This window comes from Acipenser ruthenus, chromosome 22, assembly GCF_902713425.1.
Source record: "Acipenser ruthenus chromosome 22, fAciRut3.2 maternal haplotype, whole genome shotgun sequence".
NCBI classification, from domain to species: domain Eukaryota; kingdom Metazoa; phylum Chordata; class Actinopteri; order Acipenseriformes; family Acipenseridae; genus Acipenser; species Acipenser ruthenus.
Genome location: NC_081210.1, coordinates 21,656,781 through 21,673,934, shown reverse-complemented (window position 1 = coordinate 21,673,934; position 17,154 = coordinate 21,656,781). Strand labels below are relative to the sequence as shown.

Below are 17,154 nucleotides of genomic sequence, written 5' to 3'. Positions count from 1 at the left end.
ATAGGCAGACAAAGGGGTTATCTCCAGTCACCTTCTACAGCAATTGCCTCTGAAGATATAATTATATATATATTTTACCATTTATCTCTAAAGCCATTCCTAATTGCTGTGACTGAGTGATGAGATAAAATACCTTCACCATTCTCTCTGGGAGAACTTAACTGACAGACTGGCAATTAAAAGGTTGTTTAGTCTTTTCTTGAAAGACAGTCACTGTTACTATCCTGTTCTTCTTGTTCCACTTGTCCCACAAAAACAGTCAGACCCCTGTTGTAAACTTTGCTATCCACCTGCCTGTCACATTCAAAGAAGCAGAATGGCACAAAGCTATTTATTTCAATCATAGTTTTTTTCAAAGTCTGTTATTATGAATAAGTAAAAACATTTGATATTCACAAAATAGGTTTAAAATGTTAAATAAGCTACATTCTAGAACTGCTCCATGGATATCAAACTGTATTTATTATTCATGAAAACAGACTTTATTAAAAAAAAAAAAAAAAAAAAAAAAACATTCATTAAATAATTAGCTCTGTGAATATGGGATGGTAAGTATTAAGTAAACATTCTAACCAGACCATCTTCACAGAAAACATTAGGGAGAAACAGTGTGGAGTAGTGGTTAGGGCTCTGGACTCTTGACCGGAGGGTTGTGGGTTCAATCCCCAGTGGGGGACACTGCTGTTGTACCCTTGAGCAAGGTACTTTACCTAGATTGCTCCAGTAAAAACCCAACTGTATAAATGGGTAATTGTATGTAAAAATAATGTGTATAATGTGATATATTGTAACAATTGTAAGTCGCCCTGGATAAGGGCGTCTGCTAAGAAATAAATAATAATAATAATAATACAGATACTAATAGACAGGACTCTAGTACAGAGAAAACATCTTTTCAAATATGTGAAGAGTCAGACGTTTGACTCAATTTGAATTGATGTCACAGCACCTGTCACATTTATCAGCATGTTCACACAAACAGGCCAGAAGAGGAGACTAGATGGCTGGGCGTGGTGGCTGAATGGTCCCTTATCCCTTAGAATCCTCCAGGACAGGACTAACAGCCATTAACACTAACACTGCGTTTACCTACATAACTCTAAATATCACTGAAGCTATGATAAAATATAGCAGACGTGTGCTTCATTTTGTATAACTCATCGGTCCTACACTTTCAGTGAAGCATGACAAACTAAAAATCAACTACACAACAATAGGGGAAGAAGGGCACATGTTTTTCAAGCTTAAAAAGGGTTGATAAATGTTTTTTAAAATCTGTGGGACAACACCTTAAAGTCCACTACCAATGTCAAAAATCTTGAATTCTTGAATTTATTTTCATGATCATGTCATTTTGTACTTTTTTTTTTACTATACTGTATTTCCTGAACTGTCGTGCTTGAATGGAACAAATTGTGACAGTAGTTTCTATTTTGAAAAGACCCTATTCAAATTAAAAACTGAAAGTCTTATCCTGGTAATATACCTTGATTTGACTTGAATAACTGGTGCCCAAACCCAGAGTCAGTTAGACTTGCCTATACACTCTCTGGCCCCTAATTCTGCCCCTGATTGTAAACATGTGTGCTTTTCCTGTTCAGTATGTGAGCAGGCTCCATTTGAATCTCCAGGGCCCTGCCCAATCTCAGTGGGTGTACATGAATCATTTAAAACAAAGCACATCTGTTCTGTTGTCACGGTTGCTTTAGGTTTGGGTCTTGTTATTTTTTGGTCTCTTTTACTTCACAAGGAGACAACTGGAAGTCTGATAGGGGGGACGAGAGGGAGGGAGAGAGAGAGAGAGACAGAGATAACAAGAAGTTTGAAGGAGACATGGTACATATTTTATCTCCAGAGCTAGACTGCCACATTTTCTGAATCTTTGAAATATTTCACCGATAAAAGTAAAATGTTCTATCCAGTATTATATATACTAGGGATAACTGTTATTTTTGGTCTAAAACAGCAAAAAAAATAAGTAAGACCTGCTAATGTGAAAACCAGCTTAGGAGCACAAGGCATCGACATTTGAGGGGCAGTATACAAAAACAAAGCAATGTGCCAATTATGTAGCAATGTATAATTTATATAGAAACTGTGAATGAAACATAATCCATTTTTATTCCTTTAAAAACTGTTTGGAGTCTCTGACTCACAGTTTGATAGATAGTACAATGTTTTAGGATGCCAGTATAGGCTACTTTTATAACCAGTGGCTGTGATGTATCACTTTAAACATGCCAGCTTGTTCTGTTTGTTTTCCTGTCAGTGGAGCTCTGTAACTCATCTGGCTTTCACTGCAGTTCTAATAAGGTCCCTTGAGAACAGTAACAGGATAGTGGGGTTGTTATTTATTCTTAAAAGGTAATTAATCCCACAGAAACACATGGTTCATTAATGAAAATATATATTCCTGATACATTGTTATAGTCTCAATATACTGTTTCAGAATAACAATACAGTTAGACACCAGCAATGCACATTAATATACTGAAACAAGGAAAAGCCTTAACTCCATATATACTATACACTCCCCTCTGTATGAAGACAATATGTACTTGTGTAGTGGCTGCTCACATACCACAGGGCATTCTTATGGAGTTAAAACATGCACCGTTCATATTATTATTATTTATTTCTTAGCAGACGCCCTTATCCAGGGCGACTTACAATTTGTACAAGATATCACATTATTTTTACATACAATTACCCATTTATACAGTTGGGTTTTTTACTGGAGCAATCTAGGTAAAGTACCTTGCTCAAGAGTACAGCAGCAGCGCCCCCCTCCCCCACCCCCACCCCCACCCCCACCCCCACCTGGGATTGAACCCACGACCCTCCGGTCAAGAGTCCAGAGCCCTAACCACTACTCCACACCGCTGCCCTATATATAGCCCCTAACAGTTCATCTCAAAAGTTCTCCAAATGTTTTCCATATTTACCTTTGCACTTAACTCTCTTCACTTGCTTGCTCTAGGAGTGAGATATGAATTTCCTCTCCTCATGTAATAATGGCTTATTATTGCATGGGGATCAAATCAACAGCCTGCTACCAAAGAAGTGCTCAAATCCAATTTAAATACCTGTGTCAGAATCTAGGCGATATAAATTACCGTCCATCTGTACGTATATGTGTGTGTGTGACAATTATATTTGTACATAATCTACGGCACCACTCATTTAAGGACATGCTTTAGTATCTGTCCATATTAAGAGAACAATGGATTAGAACAGGCTGAACAGACTCATTATCTTTCTGGCTGGTGTGTGCTCTCTTTGTATCTACTTAGTGGACAAGACGCTGGCCAGACACATGTGTACCTTAAATAAATGTGAAGAAAATAAAAACCAGTCCATTGTACAAGCTTAGAGCACAAGACCAGTACAAGCCAGCATGCTATCTTGTATAAAAAGGATAACGGACTTGGGAGTGGTGGATTCATGTCAGTAATCCACTTCAGTTGTTTAAGCAGTCCTTGTTTATTGCAGTAAATGTTTCAGTAAAGTGTAACCGCAAATGCCAAAAATATGTTCCCACCCATTTAAACCCAATGATCTTCTAATGTTGTGATTACCAGGAGAAGTGTCAGCAGCGTAGCTCTGACTTCTCGGAGTAGTTGCCATAGTAAAGTTCATTTTAAGGCGATCACGACGTCTGTGGTCATGCTTAGGCTCTCATTGTTTCCAGACTCACTGGTGAGCTAGCATTTGCAACGTCTTGTCTACGGGTGATGCTTGCTGCTTCTCATTGGCCCAAGTTAAATAGTTCCAGCTGCAGCTTGACGCCCCAGTAAAGCGATGTGATGTCGTTACAAGTTTTCAACACCCCCGCTGGGTGGACTGAGCCAGGCTGATTGGATCCAGATGGAAACCTACGCAAAGAAATGGAAGAGACTCCCACTGTACGGAGAAGAGTGATTTGAGATTACGCATGTTCTGTTCCCATCACAAACACGCAATATGTTTGTCTTGCTTTGTATTCTGATCATTGCTAGGGACCAGTTGTGTATTGTTTTGCCAGTTACTGAGTGTTAAAGAAAAGTGAGTAAAAATCACAAAGACCTTTTCTTTGTCTGGCATACAAAAAATCCTGAAACATATTAATTTTGTTCCTTTCCCCTCATGATGTGTGCATTCAATCTGAGTTATTCTTATTGCATACTGAAATATTTCTGTGTCTGTGTTAAGGCTATAGTTGACTGCCATAGACCTAGATCTAGGTTACATTTATCTATGACAGATAACCAGAACTAAGGAGAGGGTTCTGAACTCAAATCCCCTTTAATCCAGACTTCGTAACAAATAAAACAAAAACAGTACTCAAGTAACTGCAATTAGAACCCTTCTGAAGAATTAAAAACATCATCAAAATGGGAAATTAAGTAGACAATAATACAAAACTACGAAAGCGAAATTTAAGGCTGCTTACTTTTTAACCTTTTCTGTCCTGAATTATTTTTTGTCGAAATAAAGTTATTTAATTAAAAAAAAAAACTCCTTTATTGAATATACATCAGTACAGGAGAGAAAAATATATCTTCTACATATAGTTAAACCTCTGAGACCTAGGAGTCCCGTGAGGTTCCAACATGATTTATTTTACAGCGTATGTTACCATATGGAGCAAGGGACCTGGTCCTGCCAGGACTGAAAGGGTTAACCCTTCAGAAATCTTTGAAGCATTAGGAGATCACCTTATTACCAGCACAGTAAACACAACACAATGGGTTACACACTGGCACTGACATTGTACTGTATAATAACAGATGCATGGCCTTGTGCCCCTAAAGAGAGATTGCATTACAGTACCATTGCAGGGCCACTGCATTGAGACGTTAATAAGAGTCTAGAAACTGCACACAGGCAGTGTCACAAAGAAGTTTTTGTTTCTAATAATTTAACAGCACTGTATTCAGCATCTCAGCACACAGAGGTTTTTTCTCTCAACTATTTACCTTACTAGGCCTGCTCCTGGTGAATGTTGCCTTTGTAGGCCCGTTGCTATGACAGCAGGCTAGTTATCACCCCCATCCCCCCACCAGGATAGTACAGGCTGTCTTTCTTAAGCACACTGCGATCATAGAATTCCCTGACAAAGTTAGACGTAACATAATTAGACAAGTAATTACATTTTCAAAGCTAACTTAAAGTAAGTTATTGCTTTTCTTATGTAAATACCTGTTAACGTCTATATGTATATGTTTCATATTGCAATTGTGTTATTGTATTTTTCTGTGTTTTGGAAGACTTGGATATCAATATCCAATTTTCATATCGATGCCCACCCCTAAATAAATAAATTCGGTGCCTTGGAGATTTTGGCAGACAAGTGCAAGACTTCTCAGATCCATTAAGGGAATGCTACATGGAAAAACCTTTCAAGGCTGGCTCAGTAGAGCTACACCTGCATAACACTTTCTGCATGCATCTTCAAACACCACTATATACACCATCTCAGATCTCAATAACACCCTATCGTTACAATGCAGAATGCTCCAATTCACACTAATATTATGAATGATCACCGAGGTATCTCTCTCTATACTGTACCTCAGTTAATTGTTCAGTGCAGTGTGTGAACCCTTTAATACGAGAACATGCTCTCTTACAAATGAGTTTACAACAGCAACACAGTCACTTGAAAGCGTGTATTCAAATGGTTCCAAAACATGTCATTTCAAACATACATTTATCACCTTTGGCATGTGCAATCTCTGCCAACAGGAGACGTTTTACAGGAAAACATACATGTCATAAAACATGGCATTTGTTTGCTGTGGGCCTCCCGATATATTGTATTAAACATTCAAATTTAAATTCAGGGAGATTCATGTTTTAGTGATCTGCTGACTGCCAGACACCACAGTCTAGCACAGAGATATCCAGTACTTAACATCTGAAAAGTGCATTGGAAGCATCTGCATATTTTTTCAATTTTGTGCCACAATATTATCTTTACAGACTAAATAACACATTGTGTCTTTGAGTTAGTCCTATAGAATGAGTTACAAAAACGAGGTAAGATGTCAAGGCACAATTTTCATTTAGACAGCCTTCTAGCACAGTATTTAACTGATCTCTTCATTGTATTACACATGAACACATATTCAAATGGTTAGAAATGATCACATTCCCCTTCCAGCTATTGTATTACCACTATTTTCTGGCTTAGAATATATACTCAAAAGCCCAGTCTTTGGGTAACAACCACCAGCTCTATCACTTAAGACAGCAATACCTTAAAAGTAGCACAGTGGGTTCTCGCACTGAAAATTAGTCTCTTAGTACATTCACCCAGTACGCCAGTCCACTTTGTGCACTTCAATCGCTGCCACTGTCACTGTCTTCCTCCTCCTCTTCCTTCTCCTCTGGTTTCTTGATCTCTGTCTCCTCGATCAAGCCTGAGAAAAAGTCATCCCCTCCCCCAAACGCTTTCTTGCTCAGTGACTTCAGGTTCCCCCCCTTCTTCTTCCGCCTCCGATAGTCGCTCACAGTGATAGCGCTCAGGGAGGAGATGTCCCAGAATTTCACCTTCTGGTCGTGGGCACAGCTGGCCAGGAAGTGCCCATCGTACGACTTGGCAATCTGCTCAATGGGCTCCCCCACGTGCTGGCCCACGCTGCCAATCACACGGTTTGGCAGCAGGTTGATCGCCCTGTAACAGCAACACAACCAGATGTACAAATAAATGACCGTACAGCACTTTAAAAGGGTCTGCATATCCTATTAGGTTTCTTCTGGATAGTTCTCTATTTTTATTTCTACAGTACTTAGATTATTATTTCCAGCAAAAATACCACTGTTTTTTTTTAAGCTTCATGGTAATAGGCTTCCCCACTTCAAGAAAGTGAGCAATTATTTGCGGAATAGTTATTATACATGATAAATAATGTTAGAAGCAGAAACAGCAATAGAGAAGCATACACAATACACATAATAGGATATTTAACTGGTAAGAACTTAAATATTAGAAAATGTTTGATCTTTTCAAGATTGCCTTTATGTACTGAACACACTAATGCATCCTGGGCTTCATATTGTAGACTACTCAAACAAACCACTGTCATTTATAGCCGAGTTTGGGAATTTGACCTTTCGGAGAAAAGGGTATGTTTTTATTTATGCTAAAAATAAAACATAAATATCACACCCCCCTCTACTGGACAAAAATGGCAAATCAGCAAACACTTAAAGCAGCCTAAATTACAGGAACACATAACCTTCAATCCAACACCCCTAAAACAGTACATTAAAAACACTGATCTGTAACCCTGTATTAAAATCACACATACTGTATGAATGAAGACCATTATTTGAATGGACATTCTTAATAGGTTCTAGAATGCACTGAAATTAATTGTGCATTCTGTAACAATCATATGTTGCTTTCTCAAAATCATTGAAGTACTTTATGAATCTAATTGTTTCTTTAAATCAAAACACAAATGTTGAGCCCATGAATGGACACTTTCTACATGTACTAAAAACTTGACATGACATGTTCTCCAATAAGACAGGTCTACATGGATCTTCATTCCAAGTCTATTTGATTAAGGTTTTCAATTTTTCATCCTCTTACCTTATAACTCCATCTGTAGACGCAGCACACAGAATGCTATCAGTAATCGGTATGATGCTGTCAACAGACTCGGCCTTCACTGCAAAGCGGTCACTGGTGGCACCAAACCCATCCCAGTTAAAGAGGTAAATCATGCCCTCGCTTGAACCACACGCCACTTTCTTACCTCGCTGTTGAGCAAGCAGGCAGAAGAATACATTACTTGGTGTCTGTTTACTACATACTTTTAGAGCAGAAAGTCTGTTTTATCAGAAATCAGCCAGTTTCCAGTTCACATACACAGACTTGTGGTTTCTGCAGTATACTGGGGTTCACAACGTTCAGCAAGACATTTCGTTTCATCCTTACCTTCATGATTGCCACAGAGGTGAGATCCCCATTTTGAAACTCAGACAGAAGGTCGAAACGCCGCCTCTTAATGTTAAACACTCCCATTGTCCCATCTCCGCTGGATATGGAAGGAAAGTGTTTTAAATGAGTTATTTTCAATACACAGAGTATAGTATTGTTTTGTAGGTGATGAAAATGGGTGTCTGAAATGCCCCCCCTTGTTTAGCTTCAGTGCCTTTGTGTAACGTGCCAGTTTGCAAAGTTCTGTTTCATATTCCCCAGTATACCTGGTAGTGAGGAGGATCTTCTTGTCGTGGTCGATGGCCATGCCACTGATGTACTCCTCGTGCTGCTTCATCTCCATGAAGGCGGTGCCCCTCCGCAGGTCCCACACTTTCAGGGTGCCGCTATCATCGCCAGTAGCAAGCAGGTTCTCATCAATTAGGAGCATGCCGTTTAGGGGGTCACTGGAGAGTGCAAGGCACAAGAGGAAAGGAAGACACCCACAGCTGAACACACCAAACAGGCTTGCTCGCAGTAAGTCAGTGCCCACAGGTAACCCTGACTTTCATTCACAGCATGTTGAATAGCTTATTTTTAAAAGTGCCAGTGCACAGTTGAATCATATTTGATTCCCAGGATAAAGGCCACCACGACCTAGATTCTGACACCATCTTAAGGATCTCACCATTCCCTGAGGATTTTAGGCATTGTTCACTTACTCTCTGTTAAATCAAAACAGGCATACTTGGCATACCTTGTAACCATATTTGTGTACATTAGAAAGACATTTAAAACATACATAAATAAGGAATGTTCATACCAAGTGTTGCAACTTAGAAAGATGTAAGAGTGGCAGACGTACAGGATATCCATGACAAAATAACCCAAATAACAGAACATCGAAACAGATCCAGGGCCATAGCTTCAGTACCTGTGTGCCTTTGATATCCTTTTGACTAGCTTGCCTCCCTCCACGTCCATAATGTGGACAGATTTGTCCTTAGATATGCTGAAGAGTTCTAGGTGGAAAACAGTCAACATGAAAGTTAGCAACACTCATTGGATAGCTTTTAAGTATAGCTTGCTATAGACAGCCTAATGCAAGTTAAGATTTACTGATGTCATACCGTACCATACTTTTTTGCTAACTACAACAAGAGGAATTATGGGAGATGAACATTTGGACACGGTTCCGTTTGTTCGATGTGGAACAGGAACACAAGGAATCATTTTGCCAAATCAGATAATCCAGGTGTATCTCCGGTATGCTCAGTCTCACAAAATCATGTCTTATATTATTATTATAGAAAAAGATTCAAGCAGGACAGATCCACTGAGATGCATCATCTTTTAATCCAGGGATGTCCTGCCCCTGACCACAGCAACTGGGGAATTCCTGAAGTTAATTTAAAACAAAATCACATCTCCTGTAGTAAAGGGTCCTGTACATTACCACCAAGCTGGGGCACTGGTTGAGCTTCACAATTAATGTAAAAAAAATAAAAAAAATGCCCCAATCTTTGCATACTTACTCTCTCCGTCATGTGAAAAAGCCACTTCCCTGCAGGATTTGAGGTGATGCCCGGAGGACCACAGCTCCTTGTTCCCTCCTTCCACGCAGGAATAGGAGTGACTAAAAAGGACAAGCAACGCACACCAAATATTAGACTGATAATGTGACATGATAAAGATAAGCTGTACATCCCTTAAATGCACTGTTCATCTTCTGTGGAGTACAGACACGTCTTTTATATGGTCCCAGACAAACCATTTCCATTAGCATTTAACGCTGCAACGCAACTTGGATGGCTTTTACATCCTCAACTTTATTCATTAGAAAAAGGCTTTAGGTTTTCAAATGATTTCTGTGAATTGAAACGAATACTTCTCATAAAGATCATGAAACAGCATTTTGAAAAGAAAGCCATTGTAGAGACTTGTAATGCTGTACATGCCTTTTGAATACCCAGTCAGCTAAATGAGCAGCCAGATTGCTGTTCATATACCCCATAACAGGGCCGAACCCCCCTGACCACCTACACATAGATATCTCCATCGATGTCCCCAGCAGCCAGGATGTCCCGTGTTGGGTGGAATGCTACAGTATTCACAATGGCCTCAAATTTAATGTCTTCAGGGGTCTCTCGGATTTTTGGTTCTTTGGGTTCATCTGGTTCTTCATCCTACGTGTGAAAAGGGAACCGTGTGAAGCTGCCGGTACGTGTACATTTTAAACGGACATTCACACAACGCGAAGGGCATTGCAGGTTCGACAGTGCATAGTGGTTCCAGTAGTGTGGATCTTGAGATATGTTAACATAAAAAACAATAGAACCAACTGTACCCTGACTGGGGGAGTGTTAGCTAACATTCTCCAACAGTATCAACGCCGCTGGCCGCTGGCCGCTGGCCGTATTAAAACTCCCTTAGCTGAACGCCCGATACTTTCCCCACGTCCTCGGATCAGGGATTCTATTGTACTTTTAACAATGCTCTATCGTACCCTCGCGTTTGTTACCTGTTCATTTTCGTCATTCTCTTCACCATCTTCCTCTGTGTCTGAATCTTTGGCCACAGATACTGCTGGCATCTCTCCCGCCTCTTGCTGACAAGGATATTAATTATAATCATCAAAATAATGCAGCTATCAATTAACCACTATTTCTCTCTCGCTCTCATTTGTATGATAAGGTTGCAATACCTACGCGTGTGGTACACAAAACAGTAAAGTTATACTATACGGTATATTCAGCCATTCGATTTTCATACGGAATTGGAATTTACAGCAGTTTAGAATCTTACAAACGTGCACAACTCAGTTCAGAACTCTATATACATTGCTCACAACATTGTGTGCAAAACCGGTTACGCTTACAGTACAATACAGCTTAGTTTCTAGCTGTAATTAAATACTTACATCAAATGTACAGTTTGAAGACAATGCATACAGATATTTTTCACAAATAACATTTGCACACCACATTTAAAACATTATCAATACTTATTACTGTAGTATTGTAATTATTTAATGAATAACAAAGCGTGCGCTTACCATGGACGCGGCCATCTTTAAAGCTGTTACGTCGAGGTCCTAAAAGCGTTAACAATTTAGAAGATTAAACATAATATGCTAAGGATAGTCCAGCATTATTTGCCTTTCTGTAATATACGTGCAATTGAAAAAAAATTATTTCTAATAAATCCTTGCTAACTTCTACATGTTAGAGACTGCTTAGAATTCCAACAGGGTCTCAGCGGATAGGACCTTGAAAACTAAAGAAACCTACAAATGTGCGTGTTGCAGTACCGTACAAAGAACACTTTCTTGTGTGTTGCAGGCGTTAGTTTGAACAGCGTAAAAGTGATGCTTTTTGTCCTACTTCTAGAATTTTATCGATTGCTAAAACAAAACTTCTGCCCCGTGTGAGGATCGAACTCACGACCTTCAGATTATGAGACTGACGCGCTACCTACTGCGCTAACGAGGCCTTGAAAACGCTCCCTGGTCCTAGACTGAGAAAGGTGGGATGTTTGTGAACAAGGGATCTTTCATGTGTTAGGCGAACGTGATCACCACTAACTACGGAAACACGTTTAGTTATATTCTCCACTGATACAAAGATAATACAATTGCACTTTTTTATTGGTAGCTCTGCGAAATCTGATTGGCTCTTTCCTGGTCAATTCTTGGTAGCACGGGCTGTGATTGGTCAAAACTACCAAGATATTACCGAGTTTGAACATCGACCGGCTTTGGCTGGTTGGGACGAGGCTGTTGTTCAAGTAAGATATGTATCAAATTTTGACCCGATGAATGATACGTAGAAAAATTTGGATGTACAGCACTCAAATAAATGCAACCACCCGCCATGCTGTTACAAAAATGCAGCCACGTCTAATAAATATAACTGATTAAATAAATAAAAAATATCCACGTGTTTCCGCCCGGTTTCGAACCGGGGACCTTTCGCGTGTGAGGCGAACGTGATAACCACTACACTACGGAAACACATCTGGATACCCCTTCCACTATTCATATAGTAGCTTACTAACATAGATGTTCTTGCATGTGAGAAGGGAGTACATTATATTTAACTCGTTCTGAAAAGTAGTTTTTTTATTTTTTTTATTTAACATTGCATAAATGAAACAAAAGCCCTTAATATACAATATAGCCCCGATACATTTTATAGTGTAAGCGCGTATATGTTAATGGACATTCATGTGCTCACATACAAATTGCCGCTTTGACAGTTTTTAAGGCAAACGCAGCCTTCAACGATTTTGGTATTTATGTTTAAATAACTCCTACCCAAGAATAAAAGCAGTGCCCCGTGTGATTATGAGACTGACGCGCTACCTACTGCGCTAACGAGACCCTGTAAAACTGTACCAACGGTTTCAAATCAGGGATCTCGAGATTTGCTCAGACCCAACGGTCCCGTTATTTTTTATTCAGAAGAAACACCTTTGCTGGCATTGGTGAGATCTTCCTCTGGTGTGGCAGCTGGTCTTCATTGGAATGTTTTTTTATACTTCTTAAATTATATTGCAAATATCGCAAACTGAAATATACAATTCTTATTGTCTATTTGTAGGTGATTGTGTTTGATAAGTGGGTTACAGCTCTTATTAAATGTTTCTGTTGTGTAGTGGTGATCACGTTCGTCTAACACACGACGGGTCTCCGGTTCAAGATCGAGCAGAAACGTTTTTGCTCGATCTGGAAGAGGAGCGTTTCCAATGCCTCGTTAGCGCAGTAGGTAGCGCGTCAGTCTCATAATCTGAAGGTCGTGAGTTCGATCCTCACACGGGGCAGAAGTTTTGTTTTAGCAATCGATAAATTCTTAGAAATAAAAAGTGCAATTGTATTATCATGATGGCACTGCATTATAGTACCATAATAGTGCATTGTACATTGATAGTATAGGATACATTGTGTTTTTCTATCATTTATTTTTAATTATGTATCCATGAATGTTATATTACTGTATTTAACTTTATTTTTAAGTTTAATTTAGTTTTCATTGAAAAATGATCTTGTTTTGAAAGCAATACATAAAAAATGTGAACAAGGGTACTTCATGCTTTTTTTTTTAATAATCTCTCTTTTTTCAACAATAAATGCTCAAGTCCCTTTTGCCATTTAGTAGTGTTTATTTGTTTTCACCCAGTGAACACCTTTTTGATTTCTTGTTGTTTTGTGTAGAAACCTTTTATTTGGCCATTGTGACTATTTTGTTTTTAGGCTATTTGTTTCATTGCAGGGCACCACACACACACACCCACACTGCTCACATACTACCATGCGATAAAAAAAAGAACAGATACTTTTAATTTATTATTTGTATAACATTTTTTTTGTTGTTTAAGGTACAACAGGTATGTGAAGCCTCAGGAGAGGGACATATTAAATCAGGGAATTTCTCCTCTAGAAACATCAATGACAGAGGCTACCTCCTCCTCTTCAAAAGACAATATGTCTTTCTACTGGGAGTGTTGAGAATCCACATGTATTTTCCACACCACCAAGCACTGCTGGTACTGCCAAAATAAAAAAAAAGACGTGTGGTGAAGTTACCTGCAACAACAACACAAGCCCAAAGACCAGAGGAAACTTCTGCAACCAATGTTTCAGTGATACAAGTACCAACACCTTCCCAGCTGTTAAACCTTCCATCCACGCATCCTTCCCATCTTCCTGCTGTGTATGGAGGGCCCCAAACCGTCACTTTGATCGTTAGTGCTTCACCGACACAGAGTTTGACAGCTCCAGGTCAGGGCACATCTGTATCGTACACCACGCAGCGGTACAGAAAGAGAAAGATACAACAGAAGCAGGTTGGAATTGTTTGCAGGACATATGTCAAAAAGACAGATGTTATTCTTTGGAGTAAGTGCAAAAAGGATAGAAAATCGTCCTCACACCAGCAGTATTTTTTGAAACTGGTATTGTCAGGATACAGCAACAGTGTCTTTTCAGGAGTGGAAAAATTAGATGTTGTCGAAAGGCTATGGTACAAAAAAAGTCAAAGAGGGAAACGCCACCACCTAGTGATCTATCAGAGTAACCCAGCTAACTCAGGTAGAGGGAAACGCCACCACCTAGTGATCTATCAGAGTAACCCAGCTAACTCAGGTAGAGGGAAACACCACCACCTAGTGATCTATCAGAGTAACCCAGCTAACTCAGGTAGAGGGAAACGCCACCACCTAGTGATCTATCAGAGTAACAAAGCTAACTCAGGTAGAGGGAAACACCACCACCTAGTGATCTATCAGAGTAACAAAGCTAACTCAGGTAGAGAGAAACACCACCACCTAGTGATCTATCAGAGTAACACAGCTAACGCAGGTTTTGGTTGTATTTTGCATTCATACATACAGTATAGATTTTTTTCTTTTAACTTCAAGAATATTTTAATCCTTTACTTTTTGTTATTTGTGAATAGTTCAAATTTGTGTTGCCACAACATAGTATCGTACCGTTTTAACTTAATTGCAATGTTGCCACAGTGTAATTTCTGTTTGTGTTCCAAGGTTGACTGTTCTTAAAATTTTTAATGCTGCCTACTAGTCCATTTTAAAGTTGTATTACTCAAACTCGAACTTACAACTTTAACTAGTAGAAGGTTCCAAGCCCTTGTAAAAGCAGAGGAGAAATTTTGAAAATATTTAAGCCTGTGCTCTTAGTTCAAACCATAGCACTTCTGTGGTGTAATTGAACACATTGGCCCTTTGGGTGGAAGATCCAGGTTCAAGTCCTGGTTGGAGTAAATACTGGTTTGAAATAGAGATGGCTTTAAACACTTCTAAATTATGTACGCTACTGTGCAAAAGTTTTAGGCAGGTGTGAAAAAATGCTGTAAAGTAAGAATGCTTTCAAAAATAGACATGTTAATAGATTATATTTATCAATTAACTAAATGCAAAGTGAGTGAACAGAAGAAAAATCTACATCAAATCAATATTTGGTGTGACCACCTTTTGCCTTCAAAACAGCATCAATTCTTCTAGGTACACTTGCACAAAGTCAGGGATTTTGTAGGCAGTCAGGTGTATGATTAAACAATTATACCAAACAGGTGCTAATGATCATCAATTCAATATGTAGGTTGAAACACAATCATTAACTGAAACAGAAACAGCTGTGTAGGAGGAATAAAACTGGGTGAGGAACAGCCAAACTCAGCTAACAAGGTGAGGTTGCTGAAGACAGTTTACTGTCAAAAGTCATACACCATGGCAAGACTGAGCACAGCAACAAGACACAAGGTAGTTATACTACATCAGCAAGGTCTCTCCCAGGCAGAAATTTCAAGGCAGACAGGGGTTTCCAGATGTGCTGTCCAAGCTCTTTTGAAGAAGCACAAAGAAATGGGCAACGTTGAGGACCGTAGACGCAGTGGTCGGCCAAGGAAACTTACTGCAGCAGATGAAAGACACATCATGCTTACTTCCCTTCGCAATCGGAAGATGTCCAGCAGTGCCATCAGCTCAGAATTGGCAGAAAACAGTGGGACCCTGCTACACCCATCTACTGTCTGGAGAAGTCTGGTCAGAAGTGGCCTTCATGGAAGACTTGTGACCAAAAAGCCATACCTCCGACGTGGAAACAAGGCCAAGCAACTCAACTATGCACGAAAACACAGGAACTGGGGTGCAGAAAAATGGCAGCAGGTGCTCTGGACTGATGAGTCAAAATGTGAAATATTTGGCTGCAGCAGAAGGCAATTTGTTCGCCGAAGGGCTGGAAAGCGGTACATGAACTAGTGTCTGCAGGCAACAGTGAAGCATGGTGGAGGTTCCTTGCAAGTCTGGGGCTGCATTTCTGCAAATGGAGTTGGGGATTTGGTCAGAATTAATGGTCTCCTCAATGCTGAGAAGTACAGGCAGATACTTAACCATCATGCAATACCATCAGGGAGGCATCTGATTGGCCCCAAATTTATTCTGCAGCATGACAACGACCCCAAACATACAGCGAAAGTCATTAAGAACTATCTTCAGCGTAAAGAAGAACAAGGAGTCCTGGAAGTGATGGTATGGCCCCCACAGAGGCCTGATCTCAACATCATCGAGTCTGTCTGGGATTACATGAAGACAGAGAAGCAACTGAGGCTGCCTAAATCCACAGAACTGTGGACAGTTCTCCAAGATGTTTGGGCCAACCTACCTGCCGAGTTCCTTCAAAAACTGTGTGCAAGTGTACCTAGAAGAATTTATGCTGTTTTGAAGGCAAAGGGTGGTCACACCAAATATTGATTTGATGTAGATTTTTCTTCTGTTCACTCACTTTGCATTTTGTTAATTGATAAATATAAACTCTTAACATGTCTATTTTTGAAAGCATTCTTACTTTACAACATTTTTTCACACCTGCCTAAAACTTTTGCACAGTACTGTATATTTATGAAAAGGTGTTTTAATAGCTATGAGTCACTGCACTCATGAAGAAAAGGTGTTTTATTAGCTGAGGTACTGCACCCCCGAAGAATATGCGTATACATCAAATATAATACATATCCTAACCCCTCTCACAGCACACCGTGCAGAGCTAAACAAAATCACCTTCACTTGATTTGTTTAATGAAGTGCCTCCCCCGCGGAAGGTTGCTGGTTCAAAACCGGGCGGTAATTAAGTTACTGTATATATATTTTTTAGAATCTATAATCTGAATAGCCATGTGTCCATCTGATAATCATGACACAGTTATATTAATTGATTTAGTAAAACCGTTATTTTGAACAGCTACAGTCTGGAACAAGTAAATGGCAGCTATGTTTTTACCCTTGTAGTTCTCTGTGATCCTAGGATGGGCTGTGTTCCCATTTAAACTGAGCTTGCTATATTTAAGGCCATGTAAAAACCGAGGACATTTTCTTTAAAATTCACGGCTGTGTCACGGGTAAAGTATTATTATTTTTTTAAACAGCAAATATACATATAAATGCACCGACATCAAAATTAACATAAAAGTTATTCAAATACTTTCCAATAGCTTGTGAAGCGGTGTTGTAATTAACAGCCTGTTTGTAAAGTGTATCTGCAAGGACAGCTTTCAGTTCTAGTTCATCAGGTGCTTGTTCACCATTTAGGTCTTGCAAAACAAATACAATGTGTAACCTATACTGATTTTGTGCATCAGTCGACTAGTCAGTGTGACCACTAACAAGCAACGAGACTGTTTTACCAATTCCATAATCTCCTGCTTGTGATACTCGGCATCTTTAGGTAA

General features: G+C 39.5%; 1 protein-coding gene and 3 non-coding genes across 5 annotated transcripts; 1 reads left to right on the top strand and 3 right to left on the bottom strand.

The window, feature by feature from the left end:
- Positions 1-5,637: 5,637 nt before the first annotated feature.
- LOC117431144 (WD repeat-containing protein 55-like) lies at positions 5,638-11,463 on the bottom strand. 2 transcript variants are annotated; one of them, XM_034051793.3, is made up of 10 exons: positions 11,390-11,463; positions 10,968-11,006; positions 10,434-10,520; positions 9,956-10,098; positions 9,448-9,548; positions 8,847-8,934; positions 8,200-8,379; positions 7,931-8,030; positions 7,583-7,752; positions 5,638-6,658 (listed from the first exon to the last, which is right to left on the bottom strand). In XM_034051793.3, exons 2-10 carry the CDS (start codon positions 10,980-10,982, stop codon positions 6,325-6,327), a joined length of 1,218 nt encoding a protein of 405 aa, XP_033907684.2. In that variant the 5' UTR covers positions 10,983-11,006; positions 11,390-11,463; the 3' UTR covers positions 5,638-6,324. The 2 variants fall into 2 exon arrangements, with proteins under 2 accessions (XP_033907684.2, XP_058852094.1); XM_058996111.1 differs by lacking the exons at positions 10,968-11,006; positions 11,390-11,463 and adding an exon at positions 10,833-10,948.
- trnam-cau (transfer RNA methionine (anticodon CAU)) lies at positions 11,331-11,403 on the bottom strand. The gene has a single exon. It is a non-coding gene; the product is annotated as a tRNA-Met (tRNA).
- Positions 11,464-11,851: 388 nt separating the features above from the next.
- On the bottom strand, positions 11,852-11,924 carry trnav-cac (transfer RNA valine (anticodon CAC)). The gene has a single exon. It is a non-coding gene; the product is annotated as a tRNA-Val (tRNA).
- Positions 11,925-12,660: 736 nt separating this feature from the next.
- trnam-cau (transfer RNA methionine (anticodon CAU)) lies at positions 12,661-12,733 on the top strand. The gene has a single exon. It is a non-coding gene; the product is annotated as a tRNA-Met (tRNA).
- Positions 12,734-17,154: the final 4,421 nt, after the last annotated feature.